This window comes from Rhopalosiphum padi, chromosome 3 (assembly GCF_020882245.1).
Source record: "Rhopalosiphum padi isolate XX-2018 chromosome 3, ASM2088224v1, whole genome shotgun sequence".
NCBI classification, from domain to species: domain Eukaryota; kingdom Metazoa; phylum Arthropoda; class Insecta; order Hemiptera; family Aphididae; genus Rhopalosiphum; species Rhopalosiphum padi.
The window spans coordinates 69,737,995-69,759,465 of record NC_083599.1 but is presented as its reverse complement, the minus strand read 5'-3'; the positions used below and the strand labels follow the sequence as shown (position 1 = coordinate 69,759,465).

General features: G+C 29.8%; 4 protein-coding genes across 4 annotated transcripts; all 4 read right to left on the bottom strand.

The window, feature by feature from the left end:
- Positions 1-35: 35 nt before the first annotated feature.
- On the bottom strand, positions 36-2,827 carry LOC132925546 (zinc finger MYM-type protein 1-like). The gene is made up of 4 exons (XM_060989936.1): positions 2,747-2,827; positions 2,584-2,686; positions 158-1,179; positions 36-74 (listed from the first exon to the last, which is right to left on the bottom strand). The coding sequence occupies exons 1-4, from the start codon at positions 2,825-2,827 to the stop codon at positions 36-38; spliced, it is 1,245 nt and encodes a 414-aa protein (XP_060845919.1).
- A 3,671-nt stretch (positions 2,828-6,498) lies between these two features.
- LOC132925545 (zinc finger MYM-type protein 1-like) lies at positions 6,499-8,654 on the bottom strand. Its single transcript, XM_060989935.1, has 5 exons — positions 8,520-8,654; positions 8,318-8,443; positions 8,038-8,062; positions 7,253-7,630; positions 6,499-7,097 (listed from the first exon to the last, which is right to left on the bottom strand). Exons 1-5 carry the CDS (start codon positions 8,652-8,654, stop codon positions 6,499-6,501), a joined length of 1,263 nt encoding a protein of 420 aa, XP_060845918.1.
- Positions 8,655-11,337: 2,683 nt separating this feature from the next.
- LOC132924148 (uncharacterized) lies at positions 11,338-18,281 on the bottom strand. The gene is made up of 3 exons (XM_060988276.1): positions 18,048-18,281; positions 17,169-17,315; positions 11,338-11,808 (listed from the first exon to the last, which is right to left on the bottom strand). The coding sequence occupies exons 1-3, from the start codon at positions 18,279-18,281 to the stop codon at positions 11,338-11,340; spliced, it is 852 nt and encodes a 283-aa protein (XP_060844259.1).
- A 361-nt stretch (positions 18,282-18,642) lies between these two features.
- On the bottom strand, positions 18,643-20,153 carry LOC132925544 (tigger transposable element-derived protein 4-like). Its single transcript, XM_060989934.1, has 2 exons — positions 19,529-20,153; positions 18,643-19,469 (listed from the first exon to the last, which is right to left on the bottom strand). Exons 1-2 carry the CDS (start codon positions 20,151-20,153, stop codon positions 18,643-18,645), a joined length of 1,452 nt encoding a protein of 483 aa, XP_060845917.1.
- Positions 20,154-21,471: the final 1,318 nt, after the last annotated feature.

The window sequence follows — 21,471 nt, the reverse complement described above, 5'->3', positions numbered from 1 at the left end:
ATTTATAAGTGATTTGTATAACTTCTAAAGAACGGTCATGGTATGTCCATCTCGTAGCAGAAAAACTTTTTAACCTACGAATACGTTGGTTTTTATATAATTGTTTTTGAAATTTTACATATGTTGCGGTTCTCTTTCTGGCACCTAAAAATGTTACCAAACTACTAATTGTACCAAAAAAGTCTTGTGCACATACAGTTGCTTCACAACAATCAACAACTGCTAAATTTAAGCAATGTGCACTACACCATACATGTAGTGCACTTTTATTTTCATTTTGTATTAATGAGCGTAATCCTTTTACAGCTCCTTGCATATTAGATGCCCCATCATAAGCTTGTCCAATCAGATCATGCTTCGAATTTAAGTTATATTTGTCACATACTTTACAAAATAACTCATACATCCCATTTCCAGTTGAATCTACTGTTTCATCAACACAAATTAATCGCTCTTTTATAAGCCCATCGTTTGTACAATACCTCAATACAAAAGCAAATTGGTCGAGTGATGACACATCAGTTGTAGAGTCCAGTATAAGTGAATACATTCCAGCCAGTTTCACTTCCTTTAAAATTGTTTCGCGGATCGATTCAGCAATACAGTTGAGCATAGAATTTTGTGATGATTTAGATAGAAATGTCAATCTTTGTTTTTTTGTTGATGATTTAATATTTTCCAAGTGTGTAGCTAAAATTGTATGATGTTTGGCAAAAACGTTAACCCAATCTAGAAATTTTCCACTTGTACCATTAGTTAAACACTCAGTATGGCCTCTGAATGCATCATTATGTTTGGATAAACATAACACTATATCCATTAATACATGCACAATTGCTCTATTCATTGCAACATGCTTATTATTAGAATTCACTAACTGAATATCAACACGATTATTATTTATGTACATTATTTTATTTAATTCAGCTTCTAAGTGATCTTTACAAGTTTCATGTAAATGAATTCGACCATATAAACCTCCTAAATGTCCCCATGAATTGCAACCTGTAGTGACAAAAGAGTTTTTTTGAGCTCTAATAGAACCAAACAGTTTGCATGTCCAGCAATAAATTCTATTCATTGTAGGTGAGTATGTAATCCACGATCGATGTTCAGACTTTCCATTAACCAACTTTGTATAATATGATGTTGAAAACGAACGTGGTGGATTTGATTCATCTTTAGGAAATTTACCATTGGGTAAATCGGTAGCAATTGGTTACATTACGTTACATTACGACATTTGTGCTTTTGAACTTCCCGAGATACCAACGTTTTTTATAAGGGGTACTGGGGAAATGGTTGCACCCCCATTTTCATATTTAGAAATTTGAATGGTGCCATTAATTTGTGCATCGTTTGTGCTGATTTGTGCCGAAATTCCCAACATTTGTGCTTTCGGACTTTCGCAGCTGCGTTATCGTTTTTCGATCCACACGTACCAGTAGACACAAAAAGAAAAACGATAGCAGCTCTTAATATGGATACAGAAGAAGATAATATAAACCGATATGTTTTGAACCCAAAAGAGTCTATTGGTATATTAAATAAAGGCCTTGAAGATTTTATTTGTGTGAGCTCAATGCAATTCTTTAAACGTTTAAAAATAAATACTTTCTTACGACTGATCCATCAAAATGGAACGATGATGAACATTTTAAAAAATCTACTGCCATTGTCACCAACATAAATGTCAATGATATTAGGAGTTAAACTTATAGAGGAATACAACACAAAAATTACCAATGATGAAACTCAAAAACAATATTTGTTCCAAGTTGTGTGTGACTACCCGCAATAAATACCCAGACTCCAAGAAGAGTACTATTTTACATAAAAAGTTTTAAAAAAATTGAATCTTTGAGTATAAACATTAATAAAATACAACTTTTTTTTTAAATATGAACATTTATTCACAATATTAATTAATGTAATTTTTAAATGAAAAATGTATAAGATTAAAAATTACACAAAATGTAATTTCAAAAAAATTATGTTCTTATACTTTTTTCGATACAGTCATTATTATTTGTGATATACTTGAAAAACATATCAAACTATGTCGTTTTCTACAAAACAGGGATTCTCAACTTCAACCCTTTTGTGGCACGGGTTAATATTGTCCGATTCTCCTAAAACTTTTTATACATCGTTTTTATAAGTATTCAAACCAATTTAGATTGTATAATTAACACATGTTCAAAGTTCTGTTTTAAGGACCACCCTAATGATCACCCGTGCTGTTTGAATTTAATCTACTTGACTCTCCACAACATAAATAGATTTGTTTTATTTCATCAAAAATTGTGATATTAATTATTTCACAATTTTCATTTTTCAGATCGTCTCTTAAAACATCCGTAGCTGTGTCACGTTCTTCCACTTCATTAATATCTATGATATTTTTTGTTTTATGTAGTTTTTGGCATTTTCGCATTCAGTTGGTAATTGATTATTGTTCAATCCGTTTCATTTAGAGCTACTGTAAAAATAAATTTAAAAATATTTTTGATTTCTTCAAACGACGTACTTATCACTAGGAAACCAATAGCTCTCATATAAAAATTTTTATTCTGTAGTTACAATTTTTGAGTTCAGGCCAAGAACTTACTAAGTGCATGACATGATTAAAACTGTTTCTAGTCATGCATGTTTGAACATCTGCTCCAGGTTCCTTCACAATTAGCTTTGAACAGTTTAAAAGGTAAACATTAAAATTAGAAAATTGTGTAAACGATTTACTAACAGCATGCATTAATGCTAATGATTGGTCTGTAACTATTAATTTCGGTGGAGTCTGCAAATTGATTTTTGTTTTTCCGACCATATAAAGCGATTTGATATAAAAAAATACTGTGAGTTTGTCGTCCTGAGAATAGATTAATTTTTTTTACTACTGACCCTGTTGCATCGATTGAAATGGTTGGAGTAGAATACGTTTTCAAATAATTTCTGTAGTTATTTATTTATTTCCGTGTCATATCCAATTTCTCTTATAATATTATTGTAAGAGGGTGTTCCTTTTTAACAGTGATATTGAAATTAGAGGATTTTCATGTATATGGTCTTTTAATAATGACTTATGTTTGATGAGCCTTAAAGCATTCAACGAAGGTATATAGCTTGGTTCATTGTCTCCATAATCCATAACTTTTTTGGCCTCAGTACGTTGAATATACGCTAGCCATATTTTGTGTTTTCAATTTATTAATGTAGTCTTCTTTTTTCTCCCCAATTATTCTTCTTTTTCTATAGCTCCTACAGTTTTTAAATTGTCCAGTCATTGTACACCTTATTATCACTCGTACATTTTCATCGGGACAATTATTTAAAATGCCCGTAAAAATACTTTTACATGTAGAACAATGACCGAGTATATTTAAAAATATCTGTCCATTAGGATAAATTTTTGCATATTGTTTATAGACCATAGAACAACGTAATTTTGTCTGTTCAAAAAAGTGTTCATGAATAATTGATGACCAATTGTAAGGTTTCAACGAAAAATATGAACGGCAATCAATTTTTCCGTAGGAACGACGATATATTTGTGATGTAACATCACTACCATCGTATAGACGGTCCCATTCAGTACGAGTAAGAGTTATATTAAAATTAAGCGTTTTATTTATATTATCATTGTCTTCAGATATTTCGGATGAACTACGACTTGTATTTTTCTGATCAGCATTAGTTTCAGAAATCATAATATCTTCACAGGGTTCGGACTCGCGTATTTTATCAGGGAATAATGTGTCACCTACACCATATCTACAGTGTTGAGACTTATCTAGATAAATGTATCTAGGTAATTATCTAGATAAAAAATTACTAATCTATTATCTTATCTAGATAACTAATGTGCCATTTATCTATTTGTTATCTTAGATGACACATTTAATTATCTAATCTAGATAAATTGTATTTAAATCATATTTATTTTTCATGAATAATATTCATTTTTTGTATTAACATTGTTCGATCAGAACACTATATCCATTTATTTTTTTAAAGTGCATAATTAATATTTTCAAGAAGAAAAATTCGATACTTATCAATAGTTACGTACTGACTACCGACTCGTATCGAAGTCTCAGACCTCAGTCCATACGGATCGGTACGTTTGCTTGTACCTATATTCCACGCGCAACTTCTTATACGCCCAATATTGACCCGATACGTATCGATACACTTCAATTTCTTCCTTAAAAATCTTGATTATACTTATAATTATAATATGACCATATTGGTTCCCGTTTTCTACATTTTATAAAGTTGATACTTTAAAACTTGACGACTCTTTGACACGGAGATTTTCGACAACATTAATTGTTATATCATTGATTATAAATATTAGTATTTATCATCAAAGGTTATAATATGTATAAATATGAAATGTATAGGACTAGATATTCAACATTCAAAGTCGAGGGTACAAATGGTTGGGCGCATGTTAACTCCACCGATTGCGACCTTTTTAGACCTTTTTTCATGTAAACTCCACTGGTACTTTTTTTTTACCTGAAAAAAAATGTAAACTCCACCTGTATGTTTTTTTTTTTAATTGTAATCCAAATCCAATCTGATTAACTAAGATTAAATAATTTATGTGGGTGCAGATTTATTATAATATATTTATTGCATTTAAACAAAAATTAAAAAAAAAACATTTTGTAAAGTGATGTATATTTGGATGTGTGTTAGCAAAGGACTGAGCTAAATGTGAGTGAAACGACTCGCATGCATTCGTCGTTAAATTCAATTCAGCGCTACATTGAGCCAAAATATTTGGTGGAAATAATGCTTCTTCTGCAATGTAGGTGTCTAAAATATAATCTGCGAATTGTGTTAATTTTGAGTTTTCGGACTTTATAGACATTAATTCTATTGCAAAAAAATTAGAAACATCATCAGAGTCTAAAAATACTAATCCAATCACCTAATTCGGTTTTTTTTTTATAATCTTCAGTTAAACCAAATCTTTGGATTGCTCTCCATCAACTTTGTGTAACATGAAACCTACAACCCATCAATTTCGCATTTGGCCAAATTAAATCGCATACGTTGTGTACAGTGCCGCATTAAGCCAAATTACCGCCCGGGGCAATATGAAATTTGCCGCCTCTACATATTTTTAAAAAATATCATATAATTTTCATCTTTCTTTTTTCGCTATCACAAACATAGCAAAAATATATTTTAATACGTTTCTATACGTTAGTTTTAAAATATTAAAGAGTAGGTACCTATACAATGAATTTATACTTAATTTTTTTTTTTTGAAAAACACATCATTTATTAAATACTCATAATATAATTAATCATAATTGTAATTAAAAATTAAAAATAGTAAATTAAAATACATAATATACATTTAACTTATATTAATTTTTTCCTTGATTTTAAAACTGCAAATTTATGTATTATGTCCGACCAATCAATTTGTTGTAAAAGGTCGGCTTCTATATTTAATATGGATAGTGATGACATCTTTTCATCAACTAAAGCAGACCTTAGATAATTTTTTATTCTTTTTAATACAGAAAATGATCGTTCCCCACTTGCATTGGATGAAGCCATACAACAAAATATTCGTAATACTATTTCACGTTTGGAAATGTTGTTAAAAGGGAAGAATTTGAGAGGCATTTTAAAAGACTTATAAAAGATGATTTATCTTCTTTTGAAAACAAATTGAAAATATTTTTAAATTGTACCAATTCTTCAATGAACGTCTCGTTTAAATCTTCAGGATATATTTTTACTAAGTTTTTAGCACTTTCGCGTATTTCGTTATTATCCAATGTATCTGTTCTAATTTTAATATAAATCCAAAATTATTATTTATATCAGTGTAGGACAGTTTTCTTTCACGTAAATTCATAACTAGCCTGTCAATAATAACAAAGAAAACTTCACATTTCATTTTGTGTACTCCTTCCAATAATTCATCGTTATTTTCAGTTTCATCGAAAACTTGTTCCTTTTTTTCTGTCTCACTCCATCCCAGGAAAATAATTGTTTTGAACACATTGTTTTTGCTTGTTGTATGTACACATCAAATCTGTCTCTAAAGTCTTCCACATATTTTTCTAAAGATTCGTACAGAGTTACAACTGTGGCTAGGTCTATATCTATAGATTGTAAACTAATACTTGTTGCATTAAATCTTTGAAGTATAGGTGTCCACATACAAATCATAAAACAAAAATTTAAACTTTCAATTTTATTTTTAATTGAACGAGCTTCGTGTCTTGTATCTTTTTTTTGTCCTTCGTCATCACAAATAGTATTTAAAGCACTGAGTACTTGTGCATAACCATTATACATTGCTTTACATACATCGTACCTGGATGACCAACGAGTTGAACATTGTTTTTTTATTTTGACACAACCTGGATTCTTTTCGATAATATTAGTCAAAATATTCCATCTAAATGTTGAAACAGAAAAGAAATTGTAAATTGCTTGACATATAAAAAAGAATTTGGTGCCTTCTTAAGTTGTATCTGCAGCATTGGAACCAATTAAATTCAAAGAATGTGCTGAACATGGCACAAAAAAGGCTGTCGATGAATAGTTTTTAATTCGAGTCTGTAATCCGTTGTAAATACCAGACATATTAGACGCATTGTCATAAGATTGACCTCTACAATACTTTAAATCTATATTAAGTTCACAAAATTTTTTAAGTAATGCTTGCTCCATGTCCGATCCTTTATGTCCAACAGAGGGAATAAAACCAAGAAAACGTTCCACCAGTAAACCTTCATTTGAAATATACCTTATAGCAACTGTGAGTTGATCTCGTGTTGTTACATCAGGGGTCGAGTCTACTATAAGTGAAAAATATTTTCTTTCTTTAATTTCGGACACAATTTTATCTATTACAGTATTACTCATTAAAGTTATAAACTCATCACATATATTGGAAGATAAGTATGACACGTTCCCATTTCCTTTATTTCCATAATTAGCTATATGAGCAGACAAAAAAGGATCGAATTTAGCCACTAGTTCCAGACAACCAAGATAGTTTCCGTTTTGTTTTGAACCAAAGTTATGACTATTTCCTCTAAAAGCTAAGCCTCTAGATGCTAAAAAGGAAACTGTTTCAACGACTCTATATAAAACATTTTTCCAATAAGAAATTTGATTTTCAATATTTATTTTTAGTTCTAAGTCTATGACACCGTGGTCATCTTTTTTATTCTAGAAAACCAGATTCTAACTGATTCAGCATGAGTTTTACTAGTCTCATGTTCTTGTAGACATTCATTACATTTTTTCCAGTTTATAAAACCTTCGTTTTTATTCCCGAAAACAGTTGGTTTAGGCGAGAAAAGCAAGCACTGGAAACAAAATAACGCGTTTTTTGAAGGAGAATATAAAACCCATTCTCTTAGTTTTTTTTCACCATTCTGAAGTTTTCTCATAAAATGTTCAGGAGTTAGACGTCTACTTATATTACCAAACATTCGTTTTGTTTCTGCAAATGGTATAGTTGATATATCTATCTTCGGAGGATTTGCAAGTAAGAAATTAATAGAATCTAAATTTAAGTTCCATTTTACTGGATCAGGTCCGGGAATTTGCGATTTATCATTACAATCATAGACAGTGATTTCTGCTTAAATAAAACGGAAACATTTTTGTTTTAAAATGGTACTATATGAGTCGTGAGACATAGGTGTCAGATGATAGATTTAATAGAAAGTGTTATAAAAGATACTTTCAAAATTGTATTTAAATACAGATGCAATTATACAAACACATCCATTTAAAAATTACAGTGAGTTCTGCTTAATGTGATCACATTGATCCAATCAGGGCCGATAAATAGCGGTTATTATAAAAATACAAATTCGCGTCCCCACAAAAAAAAAATTAAATGTAACAGATGTTAATACGCATAATCCATGTTTACTTTAAACCTAAAGTTTATTATTTTAATAATTAAAATAACAAAATGTAAAGAATATTTCAAATTCAAAATAAAGATAAAAATAACGAAATTAATTGATTTGTATTAACTACTTTGGTAAGACTTAAATGAAAAATTCTAAAAGCCAGTACCACATAAATAAGAATTATATAAAACAAAATGTAAATAAAATAAATAATAAATTACATATAATATTACAGTAAATTAAATACAATTTAGTACAACATAATTATTCAACAATATTGTCAATTGTTATCCTTACGAAAAAATATTATAAAAAAAAATAATATAAGATTACTATCTATTTAAAAAAATCTGACTATCCATGTATTAAAAATATATTTTATTAAGTATATTATTTTATATTTATACCTGTAGACTGTGTGGCTGTGTAATAATTTCAGTAACTTTTGTATCATCAGCTGTATTAAACGGTATTTCAATTTTAGAAATATCAGTTTGAGATTGAGAATATTCTTCTGTGGAGATCAATTCCGACTATAACCAATGTAAATATTCAAATTAGTTTATATTTGATTTACAAAATGTAATATACATAAAAATAAATACTTACATTTTCTACAATTCTAGCAGGGAAAAAAGAATGAAGTTTAGGAATTTTTTGAAGTAGTTCTTCGTTATTTTTCTTTTTTTCTTTAGCTAATTTTTGGTAAGCTGCACCACTTAATTTGATTCGCTTACCTGACATAGTATTTAATAATATTATTGAATGGTAAACAAAAATTTCACAAACACAACACTGTTGTCTATCGAAATTGCGTCGAGAACGTGGTCGTCGACTGTCGATGATAAAATTACTAAAACGATAATATTTTAATCAAATACGTTATACGTCTTTTACGATTACTAGAAGATTATACAGCCCGCATTGCCCGCAACAACCAACAGGCGACAGCTCTTTGTTGTGACTGATCTACACGCCGCAAAATAAAAGCTATAAATAACACAGACGCACAACTGTGATGCATTTAGTTATTATTGAATCGTTGGTAGATTATATTATTGAACATTATAATATTTTTAATATGATAATAATATTGTATTATTTTGAAAATTGTTTACGAAATTCGTAACGCAGAACGTATAATATTATAATATGATATATTTTTTAAAAATCTGCCGCCCCTCAAATCACCTTAAATTTGCCGCCCCGGGGCAATTGCCCCCCCTTACCCCCCGTTAAATGCGGCTCTGGTTGTGTATTGCTTTTTCAAAATCAATAATGATTTCTTTTGGGTCAAAAACAAAACCATAAGATGAACATATTTTGTTAATGCTTTTAAAGCATTCAGTATAAGTGGACACGAGTTTATCTTTTAATACACAAAAACACAAAGGAACGTAATGGCCATTTAGGTATCCATGTATAGTAAATAACTGCAAAAAATGCTTTACGCAATATGTCAATGTTCCATCCATGTAAACAATTTCTGTTTTACACATAGCCTCAAAGTTTATTTTACAACAGAATATAATAATACCATTTTCTTTACTATTATATTGAAGAAAATTTTCATTTCTACTCGTCATACATTGGGTTTCATTTAAAAATTTATGAACGTCAAATGAACTTTTAGGTAATTTTGGTATTGTCTTTCTCCTAGCATTATATAAATTTCTTTTAGCATAGTTTACATCTCTAACCTGTATTGTACTGTTATTTCCATCCAATAAATTTTCGTCTAATGCGTGTTTGATAATTTTCCTTGGTGCATCACAATTATTTTCTATTGCCTTTCGTTTAACTCCAGTACTAAGCACTTGTCGTTGAAGGTTATTTTCGGTCGACGCATCATGATTATATTCTGTTTGTTGAAATGTAATTAATCGATTTTATCCAGAATTAATTGTTTTTAAAACCACGGAACACTTTTTATTTTCACACCGCCACTTTTCTTCACCGGACTTTAAAATTGTTTGTTAGTAATATTTAAAATTATTCAAACAAGGCAACATATTTCCACGTTCACTATTTAATTCACTTAATGTGTTCATTTTGAAATCAACGGACGCACTAAAATGTGTCTTCGAAAATATTTTATCGAATGCATTCGTTTCGCGATATCGCGATATGATATTATCTGCGGTCGTTAAGATGAACGATATGTATACACATAGCTATAGCTATACTAAAAATAGTTTTAATCTATGGATTTTACCATCGATGAAGTTTACGAGTTTTCAAGTCAAAAATACGTTTCGGTGGAGCTTACATTTTTTTTTCAGGTAAAAAAAATGTATCGGTGGAATTTACATGTTATAAATCCAACCCTAAAATCGACTACCTGTAAATCGGTGGTTTACAATCGCCCAAATGGTTATTGACTTGAAATTTTCACATAGTATACAATTTAAAGTAGTTTTCATACTATATAGGCGATTAATCACCGAATTGAGATGTATTTTATCTTGAGCAATCAATTATTGATAGTCGATACACATAACACATTATTAGTTATGAGTTATGAGTATAAAGCGTGTTACAAACTACCTAATTTGGTCGGCCCGACAGGATACCTGACCAAATCAGACGTTGCGTACACACAGTACGACCACCACACGATGCAGTCAGTCTAGTTCGTGTCCACCACTTGTGGTGTTCGCATGTCGAATTTGTGTTTTTTTACGAATGTAACAATTTTACGATTTTAAACGAGTGTTCATCCATGCATTAAATATATTTGCGGCTTGACTATAATATCAAATTTGTGGTCAAAACAACCCCACAATAGATTACCAGGTCTATACATAAACCACAATTTATCATGGCTTCGTTATCCAACCAACAGAAATTGGGAATTTGCCTAACAGCATTATCATTGACATTGACGGAAGAAAAGAGGAAACGAAGGATTTGGGCAAAAAAATGGTTAATTGAACGAAGAAAATTCAGCCACATGACATTACTAAAAATAATTGGATGGTGATGATTTTCGTACCTATTTAAGAATGGATCACAATTGTTTTGACGAATTACTAAATTTAGTAAGACCATCGATCACTAAACAAAATACTCATTTGCGAGAAGCTGTCAGTGCCGAAGAAAGACTTGTTGCCACCCTAAGATATTTGGCATCAGGCAGAGAATATAATGATTTAAAATTTAGTACTGCAATTTCACCACAGTTACTTTCAAAAATAATTCCAGGATCGTGTCATGCTATTTTTAAAGTGCTGAGAAATTTTTTAAAGGTAAGAACAATTTATTTTATAAATTAATATATTTACCTATTTAATCAACAATTACTTGTAAAATATTAATAGTGTATGTATAATAAAAATAAATGAGAGATGTCTTATAAATAATAACAATACATTTTTATAAATTGAAATGTTTTATTCTTATTCAAGTTATATTATTATAAATATTATTACAGATTCTTGAATAATAAAAATTCATTCACATTATATGAATGTTGTATATTATTTGAATCATTTGGTATGTCATTTGATATAGGAATTGGCATGGTTGTTACTGGTGAAGTATGAGAAGTGTCTGAATGCAAAGAAATCATTGTAGAACTAGGTGATGGTGTTGAATAGTTATAAGAATTAGCATAGGCGCTTAATGAAATTGATGAACATAAAGTCAATTTTTCCAATTTTCCGTAAAAAATAACTTCTAAAATCAACTTTTCAGCAATACATTTTTGAGTTTTAGTCATTTCTGTTAACTGTATTCCTATAGTTTTTCCATATATGTCTTCTGGGCTATCTACTTTAGACATTAAATGTTGTGCGCTTTCAATTAACGTTTGTTGTTGTTGTTGCAACTTTGTACCACGTCGTTTCTTACCCAATGTAGTTGATGGTTCATTTACAATGCTTTGTGTTTCAGATACCTACAACCAGGGGTGTATTGGAGCGTATACGGGAGTATACGGCGTATACTCATAACAATATTTACAAAGAAATGCGTATACGTGAAAAAAATATTCATTTTATAAGTATACGGTGGGTAAATGTTGAGTATACGGCGTGTATACGGTTAGTGCTAAGCTAATAGTTTTTGAAGATTTAAAATTGGCTTTTTAAATTCTACTGTATAACATATAATATTTTATGTCTTTATGATTAAAATATAACATTTATTAGGTTGTTATACGGTATACTAATTGTATAGTCAATAGTCTAAGACCATGGTATAATCCAGTATATTATCTAATGTAATTGTTAATAAATTGTTATTGATAGTATTATTTACAATCTACAACCAGTAAGGTTATATCACCGCGACCGAGCGGCGAACGCTCGAAAATCATACAATGTTATCATAAACAAGCTATAAATAGATTATAGAGTTGAATATTTTATAATATGTATACATAGAATATGACAATATTTAGTAAAATATTTAAAATAGATTTGTTGTTGTATGAATTACTTATCATTTTTAATGTTTATCTATTGCTGTTATGCCGGTTGAATTTAAGTAATATAATATTATTGTTATAAAATTGTGTTATTCTGTGTTATATTTCAATTTCATAATTTATAAACCATATTTACGTACGTACGAGTGTACGACGTACCTACGAACCTACACACAAACATACGTACCGTACGCACTACGCATGGTAAAATGTCTCCGACTAATAAACGTCCTACAGCTTCGATAACTAATTATTTTAATCCTGTGACTAAAAAGGTAATTACAATTTAATATTTACATTTTACAATAATATCCAAAGTCACGATATCTATTTATTAATGCTAAATAGCAGATAGGTACTTCGTACTTAACTTAGTACAATAAGAAGTCTGCACTATTTGTATTTCTTCTTTTACTATTTTGTGACAGATCAAAATCAAATATTTAAATATTTTTTCAAAATTTTGAATCAAAACTATTACAATAATTACTAATGTTATCATGTAGCATGTACTCATCTGTGTACTTTATCAAACATTTTTTACCATTTTAGATTAAACAAAACATCAATAATGATACTATTGATACTCAAAATATTACAGAAAATTCTAGAACTTCAGATGAAGATGACCCACCTCCTGTCATGTATAATGACAAAATCATTTCATCAACAACAGTAAGTTATATTTAACTATTTAATATTGATTGAACTGTACAATGAAAAGTAAAATTAAATAAAAAAAAAAAACATTTTATTTTATTAAATAATAAATTGTTGGTATTTAAAATAAAAATTTAGAAAGTTTTATATTTCATAAAATGTATAACATTTCTAAAAATTGTTTTAAAATTGTCAAACCCATTTCCAAATATTATTCCAAATGTTGACATTTTTAAGGTAGAAAGAAAATTTATAAATAGACTTATAAATAGTGAACCCTGAGACAAGTATTACCATAGATAGTTTACTCAATACAATTTACAATTCATTTATTTATTTTATAAAGAATAATTTTATATCATTACATACAGTGAAGCATTTGGTTAGTTAAACATCTTTAACATTATAATCATATAACCATATTAATTCTTGTAACTAAATTTGTTTATGGCTTATAACTATTAATAAAATAATTAATAATTAACTATTAATTTTACCTATCAACTAAAATTCATATATTTTTTATTTTTACCATTGCAGGTTAATCCATACATATTATGTGATATAGATAATTGCAAAACAGAAACTTTGAAAGCTAATGAAGATGACAAAGTTACACATGACAATATTACACACTATGTTAGTGATTTAATTTATTAATTTAATAAAAAATTAACTAGCTCAACTTTTATTATTTTTATTTATATTTTAGAATTCATCATGGCCAACAGATTGGACTACCGAACAATGGCATGCGAAGAAAGCAAAATATGAATGGTTGATATTTTTTGATGGAAAAATTGGTTGTTCTTTTTGTCGAGATATTGGATGTTTAACTAAATTTAAAAATCGTGGTGTAGAAATTTCATCTGAATGGGCAGAATGTAAAATTAGTGGAGGTAAGAGTAATAAAAAGGAAACAAGACTCTCAGTTCTCCGTAACAAAATTAAAAGACACTTATCTTCAATGGCTCATAAAACTGCTAGTAATATAATAACTGAAAAAGAGTCTAATATACTAACAAAACAATTTGAAAATAATGTTTATAAAATGCATAAATCGACTGAAACCATTTTTCGCACAGCATATTTTATCGCCAAAAACAATAGACCTTATGATGACCATTTCAAGCTACTTGAATTACAAAAGCTCAATGGTATTGGTGTTGGTACAACATTACATTCTCGATTTTCTTCAACAAATATTATCTCACATATTGCAGCAGAAATGAAGGAAAAAATTGTATTAAATATTATTAAATCTAACTCTAAACTATCAGTCTTGATAGATGAAAGTACAACAATGAGTATATTATCTACAATGGTAGTGTATGTAAAATCATCTATTTCTTATGAAGACCCGGTGTTCATATTTTTGGATCTTGTCGAATTAAGACTACAAACAGCTCAAAATATAACTAATCAACTTATAGAATGTTTACACAAATCTGGTTTCAATGATACATTTTTAAAAACAAACTGGATATCATTTGTGAGTGATGGAGCTAGTGTACTTATTGGTAAAAAAGCTGGAGTGGCAAAATTACTTAAAGATAAATACCCTTTAATTTTTAACTGGCATTGCCTTAATCACCGCTTAGAACTCGCTGTCAATGACACAATGAAGGATATAAATGCAACTAATCATTTCAAAAGTTTTATTGATTCACAATATGTTTTATATAATAATTCCCCTAAAAACAAAAATGAATTAAAGGATATTTGCAATGAACTTGATATTATTTTTGTTAACATTGGAAGAGTATTAGATGTTCGCTGGGTAGCAAGTAGTTGGCGTGCAGTTAAATCTGTGTGGAGAACATTTCCTGCCCTAAGTCAACACTTTCATTTATCTTCATTAGACATAACTAGAGACGCAAAATCAAGAAGTAAATACTTAGGTTTATATAAAAAAATAACTAGTCCTGAGTTCATTTCTGATTTAGCTTTAATGTGTGATGTATTGTACGAACTTTCTACTTTATCTTTGGCTCTCCAAAGTAAAGATATTACATTGATAAATGCTGATTCAAAAATTAAAAGAATAATAAGAATAATAGAGTCATTTAAATATAAAAATGGTGATCATATGGAGGAATTTAAAAAAGATTTATCAAATATGTTATTTAAAAATATAAAGTTAACTAATTATTCAAGAATTGTTTCCATTAATAGTGATCAGTTCATAACAAGTATCTGTGTTAATCTAAATTCAAGATTATTAGATAAAAATGATATTGATAATTCAATTCTTCAAGATATCTGTATACTAGATAAAACTACTTGGCCTCAAACGGTTGGTGTAAGATATGGGGAAGACCAAGTGAAACGAATATGTGACCGATTTTTTTTAAATAAAGATAATGCAGTTCATGGTTTTAGAGAATTTTTAGAAGAAGAAAAAAGTTCCAGAACATCGATCTTAGAAATGCATAATTGTGTTCAAACATTTCCATGTTCCACAGCCGAGTGTGAAAGAGGCTTTAGCCTTTTAAATATTATTTGTAATGATCTTCGAACAAGATTAACTGTTGAACATATTTCTGAATTGATGTTTATTAAAATAAATGGTCCTCCATTGCATCTTTGGAAACCAGAAGTGTATGTGAAGTCATGGCTAGTGCGTCACAGATCAGCAGATGATACACGATCAAAAAATATTAAAAAAAACATAGAAAACCAAAGTATTTGGAATATTTTGTAATGTATTAATGTAATATTTTAACAATAAAATGTTGTTTATGTAATTTATTTACTTATACTACAATTAGTAGTTTTATAGACATAATTTACATATACCTATTAATTTTGTAATTTTATAAATTATAATGCAATTGTTAATTTGTGAAATAGTTAGAAAGATGTAACTTTGTGCGAGCGTAGCGAGTGGCTTTGTAAAGCATATTTTGTCAAAAGCGCCCATATGCAATTTCAGCCTCGGGACCCAATACTCAATAGGTTCTTAATCCGACCTTGAAAATATGGCGTATACTCAAATCATTATTTACCAATACATCCCTGCCTACAACAGAAAACGAATGGTTAGAACAGGCGAATGAATTTGAAACCCAGTGGCAGTTTAATAATTGTGTAGGCACAATGGACGGAAAGCATGTCCTAATCAATAAACCACCAGGAAGTGGATCTCTATATTACAACTATAAGGGTACATTCAGTGTTGTTTTATTTGCAGTTGTCACAGCTGACTACAAATTTATGTATGTCCATACTGGTATAAATGGGAGTGTTTCCGATGGTGGTGTTTTAAAACATACAACATTTTATAAAAAACTAACTTCAGGACAACTAATGCTACCACAACCTAAGTTGCTTCCTAATACAAATACAACAGCACCGTATGTTTTCTTAGGTGATGGTGCATTTGCAATATCTAAACACATTTTGAAACCATTTCCTCAAAAAAACTTAACACACGACAAGCGTATTTTTAACTACAGACTATCGCGCGGGAGAAGAGTAGTTGAAAATGCGTTTGGAATTTTATCATCGCGTTTCCGATTGTTTAAAAAGCCGATAATGGTTGACGTTAAAAATGTTGATGTAATAATTCTAGCATGTTGCGCTCTGCATAATTTTTTAAGTAAAAAATCAACAAATTACATAACAAATAACTGTGTAGACAGAGAAGACTTTGAAAGTGGTACACTCCGAGGAGGTCTTTGGCGGCAGGAACAAACATTGTTGGATGTAAATCGATGTAATCAATCAAATACAGAAGAAGGCAAAACCGTCAGGAACATATTTAAAGAATATTTTAATGGTGTAGGCAGTGTAGATTTCCAAGAAAGGATGATAAATGTATTGAGAAACTAAAATTTGTATAAATATACATAATATAATATAATATCTAACATCAGATATATTTTTTACAGCGTGGCTATATCCCCGAAAACTATGATAACAAATGTAATTAGTTTTATTGTATGATTTATTTTTGATTACATTTGTTTTTATTGTTTTACATTTTAATCATATCAATTCATAATTAATATAATAATATAGGCTATAAAGCCATAAAGGTAAACATATTACTGTCTTTATAATAGTTTATGTTATATGTGTTACCTAGTTAAATGTATAATGTAATATTGTTTTGATTTTTAATAAAAAAAATAAAAAAAAAATTAAACATTATAATAAATCGTTACCTCATCATCACTTTTGAAATCGATAGTGTCACTTCCACTTATATTTGAGTTTTCTTTTTCATTTAGAAATGTTAGGTATTCAAAATACCATAAAGATGGCACATAAATATCTTTTAGACCAGCACCAGTTCTTTTACTATCTTGTACCTGCAATTATTATATATTATGTATATTATGTCTGACAGAAACAACAAGACTATTTATAAAATGTTTTTATTAAATTGTTATTAATTATTATCCTATTATAATTACTATAACAATATATCAAAGATTATAAAATAAATATTAGATTCAAAAATGTATTGATTATTTTATTTTTAATTAAGTTATAAAAAAGTATATGTTAATTCATTACTTGTCATTAACTAGGTATCTTATTTGAGTCAAATGTAGTTGTATCAATGTTACCCCGCTATATTTAAGTTGAAATAACTCAAAAAGTAAAAGTCAGAAATAATTTTTTCTGGTAACATTGATAGTTTTACTACTACACCATTTAAAACAGTTTAAAAAAATAGAGGGTATCAAAGTTACCCCACAAGAGGTCTTACATTGATAGCAACACTTAATAATTAAAAACTATATGATACGATTTTCAAAAAAAAAATGTTCTTTTATTACTTAAGATAATTATATAGGTATATGAGGTAAACTTATTAAGAATATAGATGTTTTTTTAGTTTTACTGTAGTAAATTGAAAAATAAACCTAAAATCCATTGGAAAACTATCAAAGTTACCCCATTCTACGGTATATTAATCATTAATTTTCTTATTTATAAAGTATTAACTTTAGACAATTTTTGTCTTTTTTGTTTTTAATAATAATAAATAATGAATATTAAAATTACCTACTTTTAAAAATAATTGATTTGTTTACCTTTTTAAATTCTCTTTTGTATGCAGCTCTCATATTCTCAATTTTCTTTTTTACAGTTGCGATACTAGCGTCATTGTCTATTATTTTTAACTTTTCTTTTAATAACTCAAGCGCCTGATTTCTTGCATCCTTGTTGCAGTACTCCTTAGAAGTAATGTCCCATAAACATGTAAAAGATTTGTACAGTTCTAAAAAATCCGAAATCACTTCTCGTTCTGTTAAAACAGCAGTCATTGTAAAATGTAAATTAATTAAATTTTAAAATGTTTTATATATTTTTAATTAAACTGGAAGTAGATACTAGGTACAGACGTGTTATCACGTTAACCTCAATAAACCAACTACAGTGGTCGCCGCTTATAATGATCACATCCGTCCGAGAGTATTTTGATCACTATAACCGGAAAACACTATAAGCGGCGACTCAAAAAATATCGAAAAAATAACGAAAATTTTTTTAAATACATATTTTATTTTGTTTTACATTAAAAATACTGTGCAAAATATCAAAATACAGTAGTACATATTAATTAAATTTAAATTTAAAAATTAATACATATAATAAAATAATATACATACATACGAAATTTAAAACTTAGGTTCTTTTAAAAAAGTCGGTAATTTGCCCCTGTTTTTTTGGTATGGAAACCATCATAATGTGCTCTAAGTTGTTCAACGTATCAAAGTAATTTGTGCCTATGTCATGCTCTTCAATAGCTCTTCTCAGTGTATTAATTGCATTGAATACTTCACTCCTGGTTACTGGTACTCGGTCCTCTGCATATTCAACTTCGTCTTCATCATGCACTTCAACATCATTTCCCTGTTCCTTATGTGAAACTATTTCAGCAGCTATTTCGTCATCATTCATCACTTGAAAAACTGGTAAGTCCTTATCTACATCCAGCCACTCATTGAAGGTTTCTTTGTCTATCTGGAGTCCTGAAATATCTACTGGTACATCGGGTAAATCGAGTTCAAGGGCTTCATTCGTGGTTATGGGAACCATACCAGACTTTTTAAAGCAGTTCACTATACATGAAGTTGTAACTTTCATCCAAGCATTGTGTGACATGTGAATTGCCTGTAGCACTGTCATGTCCTTAGCTATGTCGTTACCATTCCCTTGTCCGTCATCGATTGCGTCAATAATTTGCCTTCTCATATCGGACCTGTAAAAAGTCTTAAAAGCTTTGATGATACCCTGATCAAGGGGCTGAATTAAAGACGTTGTATTGGGAGGAAGAAATACCAGTTCAATGTTCTTTAAAGAAAAGTTGGGATGCGCTGTACAATTGTCCAAAATTAGAGCGATTTTGTGATCAAATGTTGAATCCCATTTTCTCAAATAACTTTCAAAAATAAAAGATGTCATCCAAGCATTTATATTGCTGAAGTAGTCAACAGGTAAGTTCTTGACACCTTTAAAACATCTTGGTTGCTTACTTTTACCAATGACTATTGGTTTTTTTTTACAGTACCCGTCATATTGCACGTTAAAGCCACAGTGATTCTCGCTTTATTCTTTTTCCCTGCAGAGGCCGGTGCATTTTTTAAAACCATGCAATAGTCAGGTGTTGCTCTATAGTACAGCCCTGTTTCATCTAAATTAAAGATGTTTTCCGGACCGTATTTATTCAAAACAGTTGGCCACGTTGTTTTAATCCAAGAATCAGCACCACTCGCATCTGCGTCTTGTTTTTCTCCATGAAGTTTTTTGTAAACAATATCGTGGCGATCTTTCCACCTAGTCAACCAACCATCAGTTGCATTAAAATTAATTTCTCCCATTTTTTTGGCCAAGTCATTGGCTTTTGTCATTAATATGCTGCGATTTATAGGAGCATTCATAGCGCTAGCTTGCTTAAACCACATGAAAAGAGCTTCATCGGTTGCCTTACTTTTGCTCTCACGTTTACGTTTTCTATTTTGAGATTCAGTGCAGTAACTTATTTCGTTACGGGATTTCAGTAACTTATTTAATGTTGACTGCGGAATGCCCAATTGTTGTGCTGCTAATCTCTGATTCGTCTTCTCGGGAAGCTTGTCATAATCGGCTAGGACACTTTTTTTTTCACTTATTGAAAGCGCACTTCTACTAGCCATAATACACTATACAAACAATACACTACACGCTAAACATAAAGTGCACCGAACAACGCAACGGACGAAAACAAACTGCGTATAAGTCTATACGTACGAGTATACTGTCATCCGTATACATATCGGTAATAACGGGAACACAAACGGTTTCAAACATATACGATATTACGATATGAAGTACACTCATTACGTGGGTCACATTAGATAAGATTAGGACGGCCGTTCGTAATCGTTTTTCCCCCTTTGTGTACATAAAAATAGGTAATTTTATTATAAATTTTATTTCTGACATGATTTTTTCTGATCACTATAACCGAAAACCTGATCACAGTATGCGGCGAAAAATGCACTGAAGACGGCTGTTTGTTCCGTTCCTCACATTTTTGATCACTAAAAGCGGCTGATTCTTATAACCAGTGAACACTATAAGCGGCGACCACTGTAAAATCCGCCCGACAGTGCTACACACTATATGATTTGGTCGGTCGGTCGGGCGATCAGATGGTATGGCCACCTGACAAGACCCGACAGGATTAAAGTCAGACGACACGTCTACATACGACCTGACATGACGTCTGATCTGACCAAATTATCCTGTCGGCCCGACCAAATTAGGTAGTGTGTAACACGCTTAACACAATAATATTGTAGCCAATATAATAATACTATAATATTATTGTAAATCGTAATTTTATTCTTGGTGTCATTGATTATAAATATTAAATACTAGTACTTATTTATAACCAATGGTAGTATTAACGATTGACGATTTCAACAATAATAAATTCGCATAGGCTATAAATATTGGAAAAAATCGAAACACTAAAAATAGCTTTCTCTTTACGAAAAGATAAGACTGTACAGACATTAGACAGAAGTACGCGTGCGTATGTAATCGGCAGTCTTGTTGACGTGTTGTAATAATGTAAGCTTTGCGTTATTTACGATTGCATTTCCAACGTGGTTTATTAATATTTTTCAAATAACATTTTAATTTACGAAATAAACACATTTATGAAATAGTAATACTATAATAGCAGTACTGCAATCAATAGTAAGTTTTCATAGTAATTGCTGTCTATATGTTATATAGTATATGTGAATTGAAACAAGCAGTAAGTACGAAGTAAGAACTATTACTGATAGTCGATAGAATACCTATTTCTAATATAATTAAATATTTCAAGCATTGAAGCTCGTACAATATTATGGACCGTTTTGTTACGAAAAAAATTCGTCTAGATCTGGCAACGGTGACTACTAAAGAAAATGTTAACGACCCACATTCGACAATCGACACATTAGACAAATCTAACCACGC

Excerpts from the sequence above, each read along its gene's own strand:
- LOC132925545 (XM_060989935.1), bottom strand. The coding sequence starts at position 8,654 with ATGTCAGGTAAGCGAATCAAATTAAGTGGTGCAGCTTACCAAAAATTA. Across the intron at positions 8,063-8,317 it reads CACAGCCACACAGTCTACAG|AATTTTTCATTTAAGTCTTA; the intron begins GTATAAATATAA and ends ACTGGCTTTTAG. Across the intron at positions 7,098-7,252 it reads TCTACAAGAACATGAGACTA|CATCTAGAGGCTTAGCTTTT; the intron begins GTAAAACTCATG and ends TTTCCTTTTTAG.
- LOC132925544 (XM_060989934.1), bottom strand. The coding sequence starts at position 20,153 with ATGGCTAGTAGAAGTGCGCTTTCAATAAGTGAAAAAAAAAGTGTCCTA. Across the intron at positions 19,470-19,528 it reads TTTAACGTGCAATATGACGG|GTGTCAAGAACTTACCTGTT; the intron begins GTACTGTAAAAA and ends GATGTTTTAAAG.
- LOC132924148 (XM_060988276.1), bottom strand. The coding sequence starts at position 18,281 with ATGACTGCTGTTTTAACAGAACGAGAAGTGATTTCGGATTTTTTAGAA. Across the intron at positions 17,316-18,047 it reads ACAAAAGAGAATTTAAAAAG|GTACAAGATAGTAAAAGAAC; the intron begins GTAAACAAATCA and ends TAATAATTGCAG. Across the intron at positions 11,809-17,168 it reads ATTTCAAAAGTGATGATGAG|GTATCTGAAACACAAAGCAT; the intron begins GTAACGATTTAT and ends CCCTGGTTGTAG.
- LOC132925546 (XM_060989936.1), bottom strand. The coding sequence starts at position 2,827 with ATGGTCGGAAAAACAAAAATCAATTTGCAGACTCCACCGAAATTAATA. Across the intron at positions 2,687-2,746 it reads CATTAGCATTAATGCATGCT|CTAATTGTGAAGGAACCTGG; the intron begins GTTAGTAAATCG and ends AACTGTTCAAAG. Across the intron at positions 75-157 it reads TTGGTACAATTAGTAGTTTG|GTTAAAAAGTTTTTCTGCTA; the intron begins GTAACATTTTTA and ends ACGTATTCGTAG.